We start from the raw sequence: 20616 nt of genomic DNA, 5'->3' as shown, positions 1-20616 counted from the left end.
GCGCGCTAGGGGACATCGAGGCCGTGGGGCTGCAATAGCTGGTCGACGACCTGGAAGGCCCCGCGGCCCTGGGAACATACCTCCACCAGAAAGGCCCCAAGGCCCGGGGCCCATTCCTCCACCAGAAAGGCCCCAAGCCCCGGGGCCCATTCCTCCACCAGAAAGGGCCCAAGGCCCTGAGGCGATACCTCAACCACCTAGAAGGCGACGTGGAAGGCCCGGGGCCGCGGTATTGGAAGGCCTGAGGACCGTGGGGATAACATACCACCCCGAGGCCGTGGTATCGTTCGGGGCCGTGGTATGAGCCGTGAATGTCGGTACGGAGGACGAGTCCGTGGTATAAAAATTCATTTATTGCTTAAAGGTTAAAATTTACAATTATATTATACAATTCCGATAGAAGGGGGATCGTTGGAGGCTGCGCAATCTCAAGGCGATAAAATTGAAGAACGAGCTCCAAATTTAAGTAATGTATTATTTCCAAATAGAGTGGTAAGACCGAAGTACAATGGTTGTGTTTATGGGGAATTTTTCAGTCATAAATGTTCTTTGACATTTTGCCATCCAGGTCAGAATAAAAGTCGTTGACGGATGACCCCTTAAATAAATAAATAAATACGCGTAAATAAATACAGTGGCAAAACTTTCATAGAACATTTTCCGCTCACGCACATAGCCCACTGTACTTTGGTTCTACCACCCTTTGGATGGGAGGGGGAAGAAATACTGTAAGTCTCTTAGCGAGTTATCGTGATTGATAACTATAGGCTTAAGGGTTTGTGTCCATCTCATGTGTTAAATAACTTTATATTCATCTATGTACAGGGTGTTTTAGAAAAGTCTAGCCAAATTTAGGTAGCGTGTTCTTGGAGTCACTCCGAGTGAAAAATTCCAAAGAACCATGTACCTCAATTACACCATTTCAGAGTTATGAGCTAATAATAATATATGTCTTTATTTCAAATTCTAGTGGCCAATATGTCTCGCCAATTTGTATTCACCGATAATACAACGGTGACCGTACAAGTCTATTACGGTGATGGAGCTATTCGAGGAAGAGGGCGCACTAGGGGACATCGAGGCCGTGGGGCTGCAATAGCTGGTCGACGACCTGGAAGGCCCCGCGGCCCTGGGAACATACCTCCACCAGAAAGGCCCCAGGGCCCGGGGCCCATTCCTCCACCAGAAAGGCCCCAAGCCCCGGGGCCCATTCCTCCACCAGAAAGGCCCCAAGGCCCCGAACCCATTCCTCCACCAGAAAGGGCCCAAGGCCCTGAGGCGATACCTCAACCACCTAGAAGGCGACGTGGAAGGCCCCGGGGCCGCGGTATTGGAAGGCCTGAGGACCGTGGGGATAACATACCACCCCGAGGCCGTGGTATCGGTCGGGGCCGTGGTATGAGCCGTGCATGTCGGTACGGAGGACGAGTCCGTGGTATAAAAATTCATTTATTGCTTAAAGGTTAAAATTTACAATTATATTATACAATTCCAATAAAAGGGGGATCGTTGGAGGCTCCGCAATCTCAAGGCGATGAAATTGAAGGAGAACGAGCTCCAAATTTAAGTAATGTATTATTTCCAAATAGAGTGGTAAGACCGAAGTACAATGGTTGTGTTTATGGGGAATTTTTCAGTCATAAATGTTCTTTGAAATTTTGCCATCCAGGTCAGAATAAAAGTCGTTGACGGATGACCCCTTAAATAAATAAATAAATACGCGTAAATAAATACAGTGGCAAAACTTTCATAGAACATTTTCCGCTCACGCACATAGCCCACTGTACTTTGGTTCTACCACACTTTGGATGGGAGGGGAAGAAATACTGTAAGTTTCTTAGCGAGTTATCGTGATTGATAACTATAGGCTTAAGGGTTTGTGTCCATCTCATGTGTTAAATAACTTTATATTCATCTATGTACAGGGTGTTTTTGAAAAGTCTGGCCAAATTTAGGTAGCGTGTTCTTGGAGTCACTCCGAGTGAAAAATTCCAAAGAACCATGTACCTCAATTACGCCATTTCAGAGTTATGAGCTAATAATAATATATGTCTTTATTTCAAAATCTAGTGGCCAATATGTCTCGCCAATTTGTATTCACCGATAATACAACGGTGACCGTACAAGTCTATTACGGTGATGGAGCTATTCGAGGAAGAGGGCGCGCTAGGGGACATCGAGGCCGTGGGGCTGCAATAGCTGGTCGACGACCTGGAAGGCCCCGCGGCCCTGGGAACATACCTCCACCAGAAAGGCCCCAAGGCCCGGGGCCCATTCCTCCACCAGAAAGGCCCCAAGCCCCGGGGCCCATTCCTCCACCAGAAAGGGCCCAAGGCCCTGAGGCGATACCTCAACCACCTAGAAGGCGACGTGGAAGGCCCGGGGCCGCGGTATTGGAAGGCCTGAGGACCGTGGGGATAACATACCACCCCGAGGCCGTGGTATCGTTCGGGGCCGTGGTATGAGCCGTGAATGTCGGTACGGAGGACGAATCCGTGGTATAAAAATTCATTTATTGCTTAAAGGTTAAAATTTACAATTATATTATACAATTCCGATAAAAGGGGGATCGTTGGAGGCTCCGCAATCTCAAGGCGATGAAATTGAAGGAGAACGAGCTCCAAATTTAAGTAATGTATTATTTCCAAATAGAGTGGTAAGACCGAAGTACAATGGTTGTGTTTATGGGGAATTTTTCAGTCTTAAATGTTCTTTGACATTTTGCCATCCAGGTCAGAATAAAAGTCGTTGACGGATGACCCCTTAAATAAATAAATAAATACGCGTAAATAAGTACAGTGGCAAAACTTTCATAGAACATTTTCCGCTCACGCACATAGCCCACTGTACTTTGGTTCTACCACCCTTTGGATGGGAGGGGGAAGAAATACTGTAAGTCTCTTAGCGAGTTATCGTGATTGATAACTATAGGCTTAAGGGTTTGTGTCCATCTCATGTGTTAAATAACTTTATATTCATCTATGTACAGGGTGTTTTAGAAAAGTCTAGCCAAATTTAGGTAGCGTGTTCTTGGAGTCACTCCGAGTGAAAAATTCCAAAGAACCATGTACCTCAATTACGCCATTTCAGAGTTATGAGCTAATAATAATATATGTCTTTATTTCAAATTCTAGTGGCCAATATGTCTCGCCAATTTGTATTCACCGATAATACAACGGTGACCGTACAAGTCTATTACGGTGATGGAGCTATTCGAGGAAGAGGGCGCACTAGGGGACATCGAGGCCGTGGGGCTGCAATAGCTGGTCGACGACCTGGAAGGCCCCGCGGCCCTGGGAACATACCTCCACCAGAAAGGCCCCAGGGCCCGGGGCCCATTCCTCCACCAGAAAGGCCCCAAGCCCCGGGGCCCATTCCTCCACCAGAAAGGGCCCAAGGCCCTGAGGCGATACCTCAACCACCTAGAAGGCGACGTGGAAGGCCCGGGGCCGCGGTATTGGAAGGCCTGAGGACCGTGGGGATAACATACCACCCCGAGGCCGTGGTATCGTTCGGGGCCGTGGTATGAGCCGTGAATGTCGGTACGGAGGACGAGTCCGTGGTATAAAAATTCATTTATTGCTTAAAGGTTAAAATTTACAATTATATTATACAATTCCGATAAAAGGGGGATCGTTGGAGGCTCCGCAATCTCAAGGCGATGAAATTGAAGGAGAACGAGCTCCAAATTTAAGTAATGTATTATTTCCAAATAGAGTGGTAAGACCGAAGTACAATGGTTGTGTTTATGGGGAATTTTTCAGTCTTAAATGTTCTTTGACATTTTGCCATCCAGGTCAGAATAAAAGTCGTTGACGGATGACCCCTTAAATAAATAAATAAATACGCGTAAATAAATACAGTGGCAAAACTTTCATAGAACATTTTCCGCTCACGCACATAGCCCACTGTACTTTGGTTCTACCACCCTTTGGATGGGAGGGGGAAGAAATACTGTAAGTTTCTTAGCGAGTTATCGTGATTGATAACTATAGGCTTAAGGGTTTGTGTCCATCTCATGTGTTAAATAACTTTATATTCATCTATGTACAGGGTGTTTTTGAAAAGTCTGGGCAAATTTAGGTACTCCGAGTGAAAAATTCCAAAGAACCATGTACCTCAATAACGCCATTTCAGAGTTATGAGCTTTCAAAAGTAGCCCAAAAATCAACAAAATTGTGAAACTTGTATTATGGCTTGCTCATCTTGTTTTCGATAACACGCGCAATTGCATAAGCCAACCGACAGAAATGAGAGACTAAAAGTTTGGAAACAAGTGCCTGCCTACGTTGGAGATGATGCTACGATTTACATTTATTCACTAATGAAAATATTCAGGAATTTTATCATGAATGTTTGGAAAAATTTAATCATGAACATTTTTGAAAATTTGATCATGAACATTTTTAAGAATCTCATCATGAATATTTTCAAGAATTTAATCATGAAAATTTAGAAAAATCAATCATGATAACTAAGAAAAAATCTATCATGAATATTTAGAAAAATCCATCTTGAATATTTGAAAACAAATTCTTCATGAATATATAGAGAAAAAATGCATCATGAATACTTGGAAAAAATACATCTTGAATATTTTCAAATTATAACGAATGGTTTTATAGATGTTAAGCCTAAAAGTGTCTGACCTTTCCTATACGTCCTTAAGATTTAAATTGAAATTCCTAATGTAAAAAAACTCGATGTCTTAGATTAGTGGTGTCTTTGAATTTTGAGTAACAAATGGTATATTGGACATTGTAGAACATGGGTTTGATTTATTGGTCTTCCAGTACTAATTTCTAAGTTAGTATACTTACGACGGTTTATTTACTTATGCAAAAAAAGCGATACATGATTGATTGACGTAAAAACAGTTGGTAGTGTGTTCAAAACCTGTTCAATATCTCGATTTTCATATTAGAACTGAAAAATAGCTATTAGGTTTTATCGATTCACATGGGTATACGGACTAAACACTTCCAAGACAAAGAACTCCAGGCATAATCTCCCATTACTGAAAATGTACAAAATCCCCCATCCCCAGACAAAATCCTCGGTTGTTAACTCTATCCGAAAAAAGTGAAAAATCCCCCGATAATTATCCCCATCATAGAAAAAATACAATATCAATATAATCCGAAACACTTCAGCAATCCGGTAGTGCAATAGATCAGGCGTTGGACTATTTCTAATTAATTCGTTGACTTTCATTCATTTCAAGGGAAAATAAGTTTAACCACTGAAAGAACACTTGTGGGAGTTTTAGAATTACTCATACCATTCACGGGGTCTCAGGAAACTCTTTGCCAAATTTCAAGCTTCTGTTTTGGATAAAGAATGCGCGCGAGGAAATTTGTTTTCACGCTATAGGATAGGCAACTCCCCTATCTCCGACAGCAGCTTCTTCTATATATACCCTATTTTCAACTTCGGTTGTTAGTACGCGCAATGCTAAGTCTCTATGTTATGTAGCTTTGTGCGTGCTGACAAGAGACGAAGAAAAAAAAGGATTATAAATATCCGCGAGATCTTTATCTCAAATGCACGGACCTGTAGGCTTTAGTTTCAAATACGTGCATAGTCGTATGTAATAAATTGGTGGGTCCTTCAAACATTATCAAGGAACGTTGTGCTATTAAAAATAGCGAAAATTATTTCTTGAGATTCCCAAAAGATTTAGAAACGTAATAATTATTTTTAATAGTAACTCTAACATCCTTCTCTAATAGTCTAAATTAGTATTACTTGAAATTTTAAAGTCACTGGCTCGACTATGAAGTCGACACTCGACAGTCGAGGCACTTCAATTTTTTTCGAAGCCTACTAGAATTTCCGCCCATACATTTGATCTAAAACTCGCGGATATTTTAACTCCAGAGAATCAATATTTTGATTTCCCAACTTGTGTTCTATCAGAGGTGGTAACGACTCGGACACACTACTATTTCAGTTTTCAATGAACATTGAACTTTTGGAAAGTATTATTATGTTATATAAAATTAAGAGGGTATCCAATATTGCACGTCGCACTCAAGAATGGTCTAAGAAGCCTTCGAAAATCTATCCAACTTTAGTTTTGTTCTATCAGAGGTTATAACGCGGGGGAGATCCCTCCGAGCACAGCAGTGCCATACGGTCCAAAAATGTATCCGCGGCCCCCAGAGGGTTGCCAAGAGCTGGGGATGAGCCATAGCAACACCTGGGTGGGGGCGAGGCGGCCGAGCAAAACGTTCGCGGAACGGGGCAGGGAAAGGTCCGAAGCAAGGGCGAACCCAAGGAACCATCCTAACCGGCACACCGAACTCGGGCCCCCTCCGCCACGACAAGGCCTTTTGCTCTGCTCCAACGACAAGGGGTGGCACCCCAAGGGAGCGGGAGGGGCGTGGGAGAGGACTGAGAATTGGATTTGTCGAGAACCGTCGAAATCACAACGTGAACGACGTCTCCTTCGCAAACATGCCTGGGGCATTACAGAGGGCAGCCAAGCGTGGTCAGCCCAATCAAGTGAACACTATAGACGAAGTGGTTAACGCCTTCAACAATGACGAGAGAGGAGAGTCTTGTCTGGTTGTCATCCATTATGACAGTGCAGAGAATGTAGGGGAGAATTATACACCTTCATTTTTGTTCTGCCAACTGCTGTAGGTTCTTTACATGTACATGAAGGAAACAGATGGAAATCTGGTTTGGGGTGGAGGGGTGTTCAAAGACTGGTAAAAAAGGAGACAGAAGTAGATTACCGTGGCGCGAAAACTTTATTTTTGAATTTCGGCTCTAATTTCCAGAACTCTTACCGGTTGAAATGTATTTATTATTATCTGGGAGAGTTTCTAATTGTGTTTGATAAGGCTAAATATGTTTAAAATTATATTAACGGCTTGTTGAAAATAAAATTTAACATAGAGTCGTAGCTTTATTTAAGTTCATTTACTTCTGACGAGAAAATCTACGTGATGAATTGTAGGCGGATTTATATATAATGATAATTCATGAAAGGGATAAAATAGTTCCGATAACAGAGACAGATAGCATCACTTGACGTGTGGCCTTTGGGACTTGGGCTAAATTTATTTTTAAAAGTGGACAAGCAAATTTCCTCTTCGGTTCACTTTGGTACATTTTGGGTTTCTCAACCGAAGGTTTACGAATAATTAAACACGTGGACGTGGTCACGTGGTACACTGCAGGCTTGTGTTATGTGATTTTAGAGTCGCGTACAAGCAAAGTGTCTCTCTGTTGAAAAGAAAGATTAATTGTTGCAACTAATTGGAAGAATTATGGGTTTAATATAGCTTCTGGAAGGCTTCTAGTCTGTTCGCATGTATTTTGGAACTCCCTCGCAATATGTTAAGTTTGGACTAATTACACAAATTTAACATAATCCTGATTAAATAAAGGGTCGTTTAAATGAAAAGTGGTTCCAAGCTTAATTTGAATTACCGCAGACATTTGTGAGATATCGAGGTTAGATTTATTACTTTAGGATCGCGAATCATTCTCAAATGAGAAAACCATAAGGATGCCAGCTAATCCATCTTATTCCCTATCGTCGGAAGTTGGGGCTATCTCGGGATTCGTAGAGAGGATTAACGGGAAGAAAATCAAGAAATTCGTGTGTCGTATGCTACAGTAGCAGCCGACAGATGAATTTCTTCCCGTTCCTCTCCTCCACGAATCCCGAGATAAGACTATGTTCTGGCGATAGGGAATAAGGTGGATCATAAGTTAAGAAGATATGTTCCATAAGTATGAAACTTATGCTAGAGACTTACTTAGAGCTATCGCGAACGACGCGAGAATTGAGTGCACTCGGTTATTCAGTTCATCTTCCTATTTAGTCTGTGTTAAGCCTTTTACAGAATCTTCCTATTTAGTCTGTGTTAAGCCTTTTACAGAATCTTCCTATTTAGTCTGTGTTAAGCCTTTTACAGAATCTTCCTATTTAGTCTGTGTTAAGCCTTTTACAGAATCTTCCTATTTAGTCTGTGTTAAGCCTTTTACAGAATCTTCCTATTTAGTCTGTGTTAAGCCTTTTACAGAATCTTCCTATTTAGTCTGTGTTAAGCCTTTTACAGAATCTTCCTATTTAGTCTGTGTTAAGCCTTTTACAGAATCTTCCTATTTAGTCTGTGTTAAGCCTTTTACAGAATCTTCCTATTTAGTCTGTGTTAAGCCTTTTACAGAATCTTCCTATTTAGTCTGTGTTAAGCCTTTTACAGAATCTATGACGTTTTGCCAGCGTCATTTCAAGCAAACTCTCAGTTACCAGTGACAAACTTATGGAACATTTCTTATGACCTTATGGTGGATTGAAAATACTAGTAAGTAATAATTCGTATTCATAATAAATAAGGCAAATTCAATCGTTTAAATAGTTTTAAAAGCCATAATTAATTACTCGAGACTCAATCGCCACTCAGTGCCTAGAGATGGAAAGTTCAAACAGAGAGCTTCGAACGGTATGAGTCGTAGGATTTAAAAGGATTGTAATAAATGCTGGCGCGATTTATCTATTATGAATAATTTAGGATCCTACCTTTGTTTTCTATTATATTTTAACACTGGAAGGTCTAGAAGTACAGTTCTAAATGAATAGACAAAAAGGCTAGAAACACATTGTTTCAATCGTATTAGAGAGTGTAATTTAAATATTGTTCAAATTACAAGGGAGGTTAATTAAAGGAACTTAGTCAATTTTAATGCAAAATATTAAGTGGTTAAAATTATTTTCTTTTCAAGCCATTTTTTATTTTGAAATATCGATAAATTTAGGAATGAAAACACCGTTGTAAAGAAATTTGATATAAATAAGTAACACAACGTTATTAAAATACAATGCTGAACCAATTTCCGAATTTCTTGGCAATATCATTCGTATTTCACTTCTTTAAATTCTCTAGTCTTAATTTGATCTGTTCTAGCATCACAAAATTAATAGAGGTTTCTTTTATTGGGCTGTAATAACAAAACGCTTCAATAGTAGGAAAATTTCAGCGCAACTGTTTGCATCTTTCAAAATCACAAAAAAATCCGAATACTTCTAATATGTTAATTTCTTGCCTAGCTATGCTAATTAGCTGGCAACTAAATAATTACAATTAGCAGTTAGAAAAATGTTTTAAACTAATTAATTTGCCAATTAGTAAATTGACATATAAACTAATTAAATTCAATAAGAAATTAGTCATTTATTTTTCAACTAATTAATTTCAATTACAAATTTCTAATTAATTACCTCTATAATTAAGGTCAAAAAATTAACCGTAAGTAAAAAATAACACCATGAAAGTGCCCATGGACTTCCTACTCCGCCTTTGGTTATGCATTTATTGTTTTCGATAAAGGGGTATGAAAGCCTAACATGTATTATTCTCGAGGAATGAGAAAAGCCTCGAAACTTCCATCATGCTAAATTTAGTTTCATTTCATCATTTTCTTGCCACTGTTCCTAAAACGAGCTCCGGAGTTTTAAATCCATGCGCACTGCTATTAATTCAAGAGGGAAAAATCATGATCGAAATACGGGAGTTACGATTTACGAAAGAGTCATAGTTTTCACTGTGAAACGGAGAGAGAGGAAACAGTGGGTGGGTTAACAATTTTGTTCCCCCCTCACTACTGGTAGTGGGACGCATTCTCTCCCATTTAGATGAAACTCGATTTTTTACTACAAATCGGCGAAAGAGATTAATTGAAAATCCAATTGGCTAATGTGCCAAAACTAAATCTAATTAATTTTAAAATAGATAAATGCCTTTCCGATGCACACTTAGTTATTATAATTATTTCTCAATTAGCTGTAAATTAATTGAAATTCAATTACCATTTTCAATTAGTGAAAAATGTCAATTAATTAGATTTTTAAATACCTAACTAATTAATTAGCACAGCTCAGATTTCTTGTATCTCTTTCCCCCGAGTAAAATCTATGTTTAGCAACTATACTCAGAGTTTGAGCGAAATCTCAAGAAATCTCGGTTTGGAAATCATCAATATATTTTTGAAATTAACGTAACCAACGATTCATCATTTTCTGATTTAGGGTAAAAACTGACATACATTTCTCACGTAATTACCTTGATATTTCGGGTTCACGGGTAGTTGAGCGGTTTTCAAAAGAGCGTTTTGGAATAAAGCAATGCCCAAAACAGCGGTTTGCAAAACCGCGTTGAAGCAAAACCGCAGTTGCTGTTTCCGCGTTTCTCAATACAGCGCTATTTCCCAAAACAGCGGCTGCTATTTCCGCGTTTCTCAATATAGCGCTATTTTCCCAACCAGCGGTTTAGCGCTACAGCGTTTCATAACCGTTTGTGATCCTCAGGTTATGGACTGGTTCGCGGAATATATTTTGGAAAAGGTGGCAGCAAATTAATAGGAAAATATTTTGGAAAAGGTGGCAGCTAATTAATAGGAAAATATTTTGGAAAAGGTGGCAGCTAATTAATAGGAAAATATTTTGGAAAAGGTGGCAGCTAATTAATAGGAAAATATTTTGGAAAAGGTGGCAGCTAATTAATAGGAAAATATTTTGGAAAAGGTGGCAGCTAATTAATAGGAATATATTCTGGAAAAGGTGGCAGCAAATTAATATGAGTATATTTTCGAAAAGGTGGCAGCTAATTAATAGGAAAATATTTTGGAAAAGGTGGCAGCTAACTATTTGGAGGATATTTTGGAAAAGGTGGTAGGTAATTAATAGGAAAATATTTTGGAAAAGGTGGCAGCTAATTAATGGGAGAATATTTTGGAAAAAAGGCAGCTAATTAATAGGAGAATATTTTGGAATAGGTGGCAGCTAATTAATAGGAGGATATTTTGGATAAGGTGGAAGGTAATTTATAGGAGTTCAAATAATCCATCCCAACCAAACATTAAAACGCATTAACACACTAGACCACGAAATTGTTTGTTTGACAACCATTAAAATTCAAACCTAAAGCTGAAATCAATACTAATTAAGCTCGGCATTATCCATCCGTTATCCGTAAATTAGTGAATAATCGATTATTTATAGATAAATGTTGTAGACATAATTCCATTTAATATACAACTTCTGTTGATAATTATGGATTATGGATAAAATAACGTGGATGATGGATAGATAATGCCGAGCTCTAATACTTATACCTTCAACAATACGAAACAACGCTCAAGATGTAAACGCTGTAATCAAAATGCGCTGAAACAAGAAATGGCTATAATGGCAAACGCGTTTATGAAAAAGCCGTTTTGGACAATGCTGTTTTGATAACACGCCCAATCGATAACATACCGATATTTCGGTGCTTCAGGAAAGTTGTGAGAGTCAACTAATAGAATAAATGGAAAATTTTCTTAAGTATTTTTTAACACTAAAAAAACTTACAAGTGGGGCCTTCACTGTCATTTCAACAGATACGTGGGGTCTTTTAAACAAAATTTTCAAATTTCATGTATATTATAATTTTATAGCTAAAATATTGATTATTAGAATGAAATTTAAGTAATCATTCCTACTTATAGCTTAACACTTAAGTTTTGACCTAATTTCAGGTTTACAAGTGGGGACATAAACCGTCTTCCAACCTTATATCTGGGGACATTTGTGTATAAATTATTTGATTTTGAATTAGTGTCGAAGCCTATATGGTTCCATCAGGTATTTCAATTTCATTTTTCACACTCGATAAATTTACAAGTGGGGACCTTCACCGTCATTTCAACAGACAAGTGGGGTCTTTTAAACACACATTTTCTAATTTCATATATATTTTAATTTTATAGTTTAAATATTGATTATTATAATGAAATTTAGGTAATCGGACCTTTTAAACGCTTAACACTTAAGTTTTGAGCTAATTTCAGGTTTACAAGTGGGGACCTAAACCGTCTTCCAACCTTATATCTGGGGACATTTGTGTATAAATTATTAGATTTTGTATTAGTGTCGAAGCCTATATGGTTGCATCAGGTATTTCAATTTCATTTTTCACACTCGATAAATTTACAAGTGGGGACCTTCACAGTCATTTCAACAGACAAGTGGGGTCTTGCAAACACACATTTTCAAATTTCATGTATATTATAATTTTATAGTTAAAATATTGATTATCAGAATGAAATTTAAGTAATCAGTCCTATTTTTAGCTTAACACCTAAGTTTTGAGCTAATTTCAGGTTTACAAGTGGGGACCTAAACCGTCTTCAAACCTTATATCTGGGGACATTTGTGTATAAATTATTAGGTTTTGAATTAGTGTCGAAGCCTATATGGTTCCATCAGGTATTTCAATTTCATTTTTCACACTCGATAAATTTACAAGTGGGGACCTTACAGTCATTTCAACAGACAAGTGGGGTCTTTTAAACACACATTTTCTAATTTCAGTTATATTTTATATTTATAGTTTAAATATTGATTATTATAATCAAATTTAGGTAATCGGACCTTTTAAAGGCTTAACACTTATGGCGAAATGTTATTAATGATAGAATTACTATGCAGTCGCTTTGGGAGAGCTTGATTTTTCGGGCGGACTGAAACACCCGTCGCGTTATTTATTTGAATTTAACTAATTTAAGGAACGATTTTGTATACGGAAGATAATTCTTTTGTCGCGTTGAAATTAGTAGTTCTATACAAATTAAGTGGACTTAGTAACCATGAAAAACAACAAAATCTTTATTTTTTAAATTCTCGATAGTAGTAAAAGTTATATTCGCTTCGCATGGACTTTTCATACGTCTTACTTTCGCGGGAGTTTCTTAGAAAAGACGCTGATTTTTACTCGTTCCTTTTTGACCATAAAAGGCCCTTTTCTTTTGTTGGGAAGGGGACCAACACGTGTAGGAACCCCCGTTCCCTTATCTCCTCTCCAAATCAAACTTTCTATCTGCTCCTGGCCTTGACAAGAGAAAGGCCAAGAGCAGTGACCGAAGTACACCATAGGTGGCCTAAACTGTTCCATGCGAGGCGAACACATTAAGCATATTGAAAGTACAAGTACATATAACACATCACTAAATTTTAAAGAATATATAAAAATGTTTTAACATTACTCCCCCCCTTGAACGCAAGTTCAACCATATTATTTTGTTTTACGAAAGTTCCAAGGGGTAGAGGAGTTGAATGGGTCTTCTTATTTCCGAACCATTTGACAATCTAAGATGGCAAGACCTTATTTTTCCGTCTCGGCCAACGTGTGTATTTTGGACTATTGCCATCTTCCAATTTTGGCGAGGTATTTTAGGTTCGCTAACTAAAACCACGTCATCTACTTTCAGCTCTGGGGTTGGTTTACTATGTGGTCGATGATGCGCCGATCTTAGTTCCATGAGATAATCGGTTAGCCATCGATTCCAAAACCTTTCAATTAGAATTTCTCGATATTTAAGTCTTTTGGTTAATATTTCGCGTGTCGCGTTAGGATTTTCTTCAACTGGAAATTTACGCGCGGGAATTGCTGTTAATCGATCACCGATTAAAAAATGGGCGGGAGTTAAAGGTCGCGGTTCGCCAACGTCATTATATGTAAAGGTAATCGGTCGCGAATTAATTACGGCTTCAACTTCGGTTAAGATTGTTTCAAGCTCTTCGTGCGATAGACGCGCTTGACCGAGAACTTTTTTCAGGACAGTCTTCACGCTCCTCACTAAACGTTCATAAAACCCGCCCCACCAGGGCGCCCGGTCGGCGATAAATACCCACGAAATTTGAAATTTAGCGGCGGGTTTTTGCACTTCGGGAGCTTTCAGACATCTTCGAATTTCTTTGAGATCGGCTTCCGCCTTTTTAAAATTTTTCGCATTATCCGAGATTATTTTTCGCACCATTCCGCGTCGCGCTATAAACCGTCGCAAAGCTAACAAAAATTTATCCGTTGTCATATCAGACACTAATTCGAGATGAATGCTTCGCGTAACGCCGCATGTAAATAAAGCTATATAGCATTTTTCTTGTTTTCGCGTATATAAAGGGCCAGCAAAGTCTAGTCCACACACCTCAAAGGGTGGTGCAGGTGCCACACGACTCGCAGGTAAAGGGGCCATGGTCATATTTTCAGGTTTTACTTTAAATCTTCTGCATACGTAGCAGTGGCTAATGGCCTTCTTTACGACTTGTCGACCCCTCAGAAGCCAATATTTTTCTCTAAGTTCAATAAGCGTATCATTTACCCCTCCATGTAGAAGTCTCTCATGGAGGTGTAGCGCGAGTAGCTCCGAGAATCGATGATCAGAGGGTAGAATCCAGGGATGACGTTCTCTATACGTCATTTTCGCTTCATTTATTCGTCCCCCTACACATAACAGACCCTCTTGATCTAAGAATGGTTCCAAGGTTAAAATCTTCGAATCTGAAGGCAATTTTTCGCCCTTCCTTAGTGCGCTTATTTCTTGTTGGAATGCTCTTTCTTGAGCCTTTCTTGCCCAGTAGCACTCAGCTACAATCAGTTCTTCGGCTGATAATTCTCCAGTAACCTTTTTATTTGGATTTCTTAAATTTCTCATGTATCTGAGCCAATGGGCGGTTATTCTGTTTGCCTTCTCTAAGTTACTGAATCTATCGAGATCCAAAAATGGCTCTTTTTGCAGTTGGACTGCTGCAACGGTAAGGCCTTCGCGTTCGCTGACCAGTAATTCTTCTTGGACCTCTTCAGAATTTATTATTCCCTCTGTTTTTAAATTTTCATCTTGTTCTTCGCGGTTTTCACGGAGCCATTTTGGTCCACTCCACCAGAGTGAGCTTGTTATTAAGTCATTAACTTTCTTCCCTCTAGTTGGGAGATCGGCAGGGTTTTCTGTGCCTTTCACGTGTTTCCATGCTCTTGGATCGGTTAGTGTCTGAATTTCGCTCACTCTATTTGATACAAATGGTTTCCATTTAGACGCGGAACCCTTTATCCAATACAAAGCGATGGTCGAGTCAGACCACAAATGCGTGCTAGATATTTTAATCTTGAGTGTTTTTAGCAAATAATTGACCAATCTTGCTCCTAGTACTGCTGCCATTAGCTCCAACCTTGGGAGTTTTAATTTCTTGATGGGAGCTACGCGAGTTTTTGCTATAACTAGAGACGTGCCGATTTCTCCTTGTTCATTTTCGAATCTCAAATATACGCAGGCTGCAAAGGCTTTTTTGCTAGCGTCTACAAAACAGTGTAAAGTTAAATTACTGTTCTCTATCCCAAACATCGCTCCAAAGTAGAATCTTGGAATTTCGACTTTCTTTATATCTTTTACCAGTTCTCAAATAAGGAGGATACTTCTTCGTCTAGTTCGCTGTCCCATTTTGTTCCCTTCACCCATAGCAGTTGTAAGATGAACTTCGCTCGGATTGTAAAAGGTGAGAGAAATCCTAAAGGGTCAAATATGCGAGCGACAATTTTTAAAATCCATCGCTTTGTATTTGATTTCCCGGATAATCCATTTACTAAGGAATCGCAGTCATACACCAAAACGTCTCGATTTTCATCCCAGTATAACCCCAATACTTTAGTGTTGGAACTTGGAGCTTCAGGAAGGTTCCATAATTTTCTAAGCTCGCGAGAGTTACTCTTAAACTTCCTGAGGTTCATTCCTGCCTCTTTCAAGATAAAAGCCGCTTCTGTGGTGAGATAATACGCGTCTTCTACTGTGCTTGTGCTTGCAGCTAAATCATCTACATAGAATGATTTATCAACGAGCTCCCATATTCTTGGTTTCTCTTCAGAGTATTTTCGTGCGTGATATCTTAGAATTTCGGCCAGTACGAAGGGACTCGCTGTCACTCCAAATGGTAATCGAGTCATCCGATAAACTTGAAGACTTGTCGCAGAATCAATGTTGTAAATATCTGGCCATAAAAATCTCAACACGTCACGGTCATTCTCATTGATTGAAATTTGGAGAAACGCTTTCTCCACATCACCGATGAAGGCGATAGCTCCTTCTCGAAACCGAATTAAGACGTCTAATAATTCTGGATTTAAATTAGGGCCTGTTTCGAGGCATTCATTTAGTGAGAGTTTTCCGACTTCATGGGAAGATGCATCCTGTACTACTCTTAGCTTTGTTGTGTCGTGATTCTTTCTAATGACAGCGCGATGTGGTAAGTAGAAGATTGGTATGAATTCATCTTCAATTTTTTCTAGATCGACACTTTTGATTGAAGGGGTGACCAATTCGGCGATACCCTGTTCGACTTGCTCTTTAATAACTTCATTATATTCGTGAAGGAGTTTTGGATCTTTCTTGAGTTGTGTGATCAAGTTACGCGTACGTTTTAACGCTACTGGATAGTTGTCGCTTAATTGCTCTTTATTCTTTTTCCACGGGAAAGAAATCTCATATCGCCCTTCTTGGAATTTGATATTTTTCTCAAATGATTCTAGAAGTTCACTGTTGTCAGAGCATACTGCATCCGTGTCAGTAATTCCCATCGTTTCTAGGTCAAAAAATCTTCGCAGTTCGCGTGATATCATTTCATCTTCGTTTTCTACGACCAAACTTGATACGGATATTGCTCCTACTATTGCGTTATTAGAATCCACCTGCGTTGGACCTGCCACAGTCCAGTCAAAGGTGGTTTCCTTCGCGGTTAATGTTTCGCTTATTTTTTCAGTTTTTCCCGTAGTAACTGCCCATAGATAATCAGAGCCGATTAACAGATCTACTTGAGTTCTTTCAGGTTCTCCTTCCCCAAAGGGGGAGTCAGCCCAAGGAAGCCCCTTTCCTTTCATTTTCTCAATGATTTCTTCGCTCGCCAGTTTGAATTCACCCTCACAAATATCAGGGGTCTCGGCCGCTTCAACGCTTATTCGTTTGGTAGGGTCTCTTTTATTTCGCAGTTCTACTTTGACTCTCCTTCTTGTCGCCTGAATGGGAGTTCCACCCCCGAAAGGATGCACGCTATACGATTCTTCCCTTATGACTGGTAGCTTGAGTTGTCGCGAAATAGCTTTTCGAATGAAGGAGCCTTGGCTTCCTTCGTCTAACAAAATTCTAACTCCTGTTCTTTGACTACCATCTTCGCTAGATAAGATCGCTTTAGCCGTATTCAGTAAGACCACTCCAACCGTTTCAGTTTGCACAGCTGCTGATACTTGGGTTTCTCTACTCTCCGTGCTTTTCGGCTCAGTGTCCTCTCTACTTTTTTCTGGTTTATGTTTAATATTCGTGTTACAAAGTGCTGGATGATGTTCTTTATTGCAATATTTGCATTTTCTACTTCTCAGGTAACAGTCCGACGCTAAATGGTTTTGTTTAAGACAAATGAAACAACATCTCTTTTTGGCTGCCATTTCTCTTCTTTCATTCACGCTTATTTTAGTGCAGTTGATTGGGTTGTGCCCAGTCTCTTCGCAAAGGATGCATTTTCGTTCCTGTACCGTTGTAGTTAATGCTGCAGCACTGGCATATTTAGGTTTATTAGGGGCCCAATTACGTTCGCGTCCTAGTTCGCGTTTTGTATTCTGTTGGTGCTCTTTAATATTCGCTGATTTTGATTCCATCTCGATTTTCGAATCTGCGTAAGCCTGCTCCCTGCAGGTGATCTCGACTTTTAGAAACGCCATCAGATCATCTATTTTGACTAAAGCTGAACCTTGATTAGTACGATAAAAGGCTAATGATATTTCTTTAGGCAGCAAATCGAGTATCTCTGTTCCCAAAAGTGCAGCATTTAGTTCTTTCTTCTGTCCAAGCTCGTAAAGGCATCTCAATTGTACTTCGCAGTTATTGTAGAGTTTTCTTAAAGCTACAACATCGCTCGCTTTATGAATAGGAGACTGATTCTTTAAGGCTTTTAAATGAGATTTCGCAACGATGTCGCTACGGCCAAACCTTTCATGCAACGTTTGAATGGCTAATTGATAATTTTGTGGAGAGGCCGTGTATCCCTTTATTTCGTTTAGGGCTGGTCCTTCCAGTAAGGACGTCAATTAAGAAAATTTATCCGTCACGTCAGCAGCATCATTTGTATGGATATTTGATTCAAATTGGCTCCAAAATCGGGTCCAATCGGTGAATTCTCCATTAAACTTACGAATCTCAATTTTTGGCAATCGCACGCCTACTCTTCTACCGTTACTTCGGACGGTACCTGAAAGGTCTTCATCTTCTCTATTGAATCTAGTTTGATTGTTATGACTTCCATTTTCTCGCATAAATTGTTCTCTAATTTGTGAGTTGGTTGCCCGACGCTCTTCTAACTCGGCTATCCCGGTATTTGCAGATGCTCGACTGAGCGAAATATTTACTTCCGGCTCGCGTTCGCTATTTAGCACTTGATTTGCTAAATCCTTAATTCTGATAATGTTTGAAAGGTAATCTTGCGTGCTAGTAAATTCCCTTTCATATCTCTCGGAATCTATTATTAATTCTTCGATTTCTAAGTTGATACTTTGAAGAGCTTCTTCTCTTGGTTTTAATTGAATTAAAAAGTCTTTTATTACCTTTGCTCGCGGCTGAGAAGAGTTACATTCTTCTTCCATTGATTTTAAATATCTCGTAATAAGCGACTTAAAGGCTCCTCTTCTCCGAATTAACTTTGAAAGTTTCAAGTTCGCGTCACCATCATCTCGATATTGATTACTTAAAATGTTACTTGTCGCACCATCTTGGTTGCCAGGTCGCTCCGGCGCATCACGATATTCATCCGGGTTGTCTTCTCCAAACATGATTCTTGATTATTTGTACTCAACTCGTATAGTTTCGATTATAATCACTCGCAATATTCATTAGTATAAACACATCAACCGCATACGTCCCGGGTTATGGCGAAATGTTATTAATGATAGAATTAATATGCAGTCGCTTTGGGAGAGCTTGATTTTTCGGGCGGACTGAAACACCCGTCGCATTATTTATTTGAATTTAACTAATTTAAGGAACGATTTTGTATACGGAAGATAATTCTTTTGTCGCGTTGAAATTAGTAGTTCTATACAAATTAAGTGGACTTAGTAACCATGAAAAACAACAAAATCTTTATTTTTTAAATTCTCGATAGTAGTAAAAGTTCTATTCGCTTCGCATGGACTTTTCATACGTCTTACTTTCGCGGGAGTTTCTTAGAAAAGACGCTGATTTTTACTCGTTCCTTTTTGACCATAAAAGGCCCTTTTCTTTTGTTGGGAAGGGGACCAACACGTGTAGGAACCCCCGTTCCCTTATCTCCTCTCCAAATCAAACTTTCTATCTGCTCCTGGCCTTGACAAGAGAAAGGCCAAGAGCAGTGACCGAAGTACACCATAGGTGGCCTAAACTGTTCCATGCGAGGCGAACACATTAAGCATATTGAAAATACAAGTACATATAACACATCACTAAATTTTAAAGAATATATAAAAATGTTTTAACAACACTTAAGTTTTGAGCTGATTTCAGATTTACAAGTGGGGACCTAAACCGTCTTCGAACCTTATATCTGGGGACATTTGTGTATAAATTATTAGATTTTGTATTAGTGTCGAAGCCTATATGGTTGCATCAGGTATTTCAATTTCATTTTTCACACTCGATAAATTTACAAGTGGGGACCTTCACAGTCATTTTAACCGACAAGTGGGGTCTTTTAAACACACATTTTATAATTTCATGTACATTTTAATTTTATAGTTTAAATATTGATTATTATAATGGAATTTAGGTAATCCGACCTTTTAAAGGCTTAACACTTAAGTTTTGAGCTAATTTCAGGTTTACAAGTGGGGACCTAAACCGTCTTCCAACCTTATATCTGGGGACATTTGTGTATAAATTATTAGATTTTGAATTAGTGTCGAAGCCTATATGGTTCCATCAGGTATTTCAATTTCATTTTTCACACTCGATAAATTTACAAGTGGGGACCTTACAGTCATTTCAACAGACAAGTGGGGTCTTTTAAACACACATTTTCTAATTTCATGTATATTTTATATTTATAGCTTAAATATTGATTATTATAATCAAATTTAGGTAATCGGACCTTTTAAAGGCTTAACACTTAAGTTTTGAGCTGATTTCAGATTTACAAGTGGGGACCTAAACCGTCTTCCAACCTTATATCTGGGGACATTTGTGTATAAATTATTAGATTTTGAATTAGTGTCGAAGCCTATATGGTTGCATCAGGTATTTCAATTTCATTTTTCACACTCGATAAATTTACAAGTGGGGACCTTCACAGTCATTTCAACAGACAAGTGGGGTCTTTTAAACACACATTTTCAAATTTCATGTATATTATAATTTTATAGTTAAAATATTGATTATCAGAATGAAATTTAAGTAATCAGTCCTATTTTTAGCTTAACACCTAAGTTTTGAGCTAATTTCAGGTTTACAAGTGGGGACCTAAACCGTCTTCCAACCTTATATCTGGGGACATTTGTGTATAAATTATTAGATTTTGAATTAGTGTCGAAGCCTATATGGTTCCATCAGGTATTTCAATTTCATTTTTCACACTCGATAAATTTACAAGTGGGGACCTTCACAGTCATTTCAACAGACAAGTGGGGTCTTTTAAACACACATTTTATAATTTCATGTATATTTTATTTTTATAGTTAAAATATTGATTATCAGAATGAAATTTAAGTAATCAGTACTATTTCAAGTTTAACACTTAAATTTTGAGCTGATTTCAGGTTTACATGTGGGGACCTAAAC

The 20616-nt window shown here is 38.8% G+C and overlaps 2 protein-coding genes across 2 annotated transcripts; both read right to left on the bottom strand.

The window, feature by feature from the left end:
* Positions 1-13080: 13080 nt before the first annotated feature.
* Positions 13081-15174, bottom strand: LOC149663543 (uncharacterized). Its single transcript, XM_089841954.1, has one exon. It carries the CDS (start codon positions 15172-15174, stop codon positions 13081-13083), a length of 2094 nt encoding a protein of 697 aa, XP_089698080.1.
* Positions 15175-15218: 44 nt separating this feature from the next.
* LOC149663542 (uncharacterized) lies at positions 15219-18125 on the bottom strand. The gene is made up of 2 exons (XM_089841953.1): positions 18005-18125; positions 15219-17881 (listed from the first exon to the last, which is right to left on the bottom strand). Exons 1-2 carry the CDS (start codon positions 18123-18125, stop codon positions 15219-15221), a joined length of 2784 nt encoding a protein of 927 aa, XP_089698079.1.
* Positions 18126-20616: the final 2491 nt, after the last annotated feature.

Source organism: Phalangium opilio, unplaced genomic scaffold, assembly GCF_054372755.1.
Source record: "Phalangium opilio isolate 3A_F unplaced genomic scaffold, DU_Popi_V2 ptg000061l_1, whole genome shotgun sequence".
NCBI lineage: Eukaryota > Metazoa > Arthropoda > Arachnida > Opiliones > Phalangiidae > Phalangium > Phalangium opilio.
The sequence above is the reverse complement of the archived record's forward strand: the minus strand, read 5'-3'. Positions and strand labels throughout refer to the sequence as shown.

What these genes read in the sequence shown, in the direction of transcription:
- LOC149663542 (XM_089841953.1), bottom strand. Translation starts at nt 18,125, where the DNA reads ATGCGAGAAAATGGAAGTCATAACAATCAAACTAGATTCAATAGAGAA. An exon ending in ATTGCCAAAAATTGAGATTC is followed by an intron (nt 17,882 to 18,004) that starts GTAAGTTTAATG and finishes CCTTACTGGAAG; the next exon opens with GACCAGCCCTAAACGAAATA.
- LOC149663543 (XM_089841954.1), bottom strand. Translation starts at nt 15,174, where the DNA reads ATGTTTGGGATAGAGAACAGTAATTTAACTTTACACTGTTTTGTAGAC.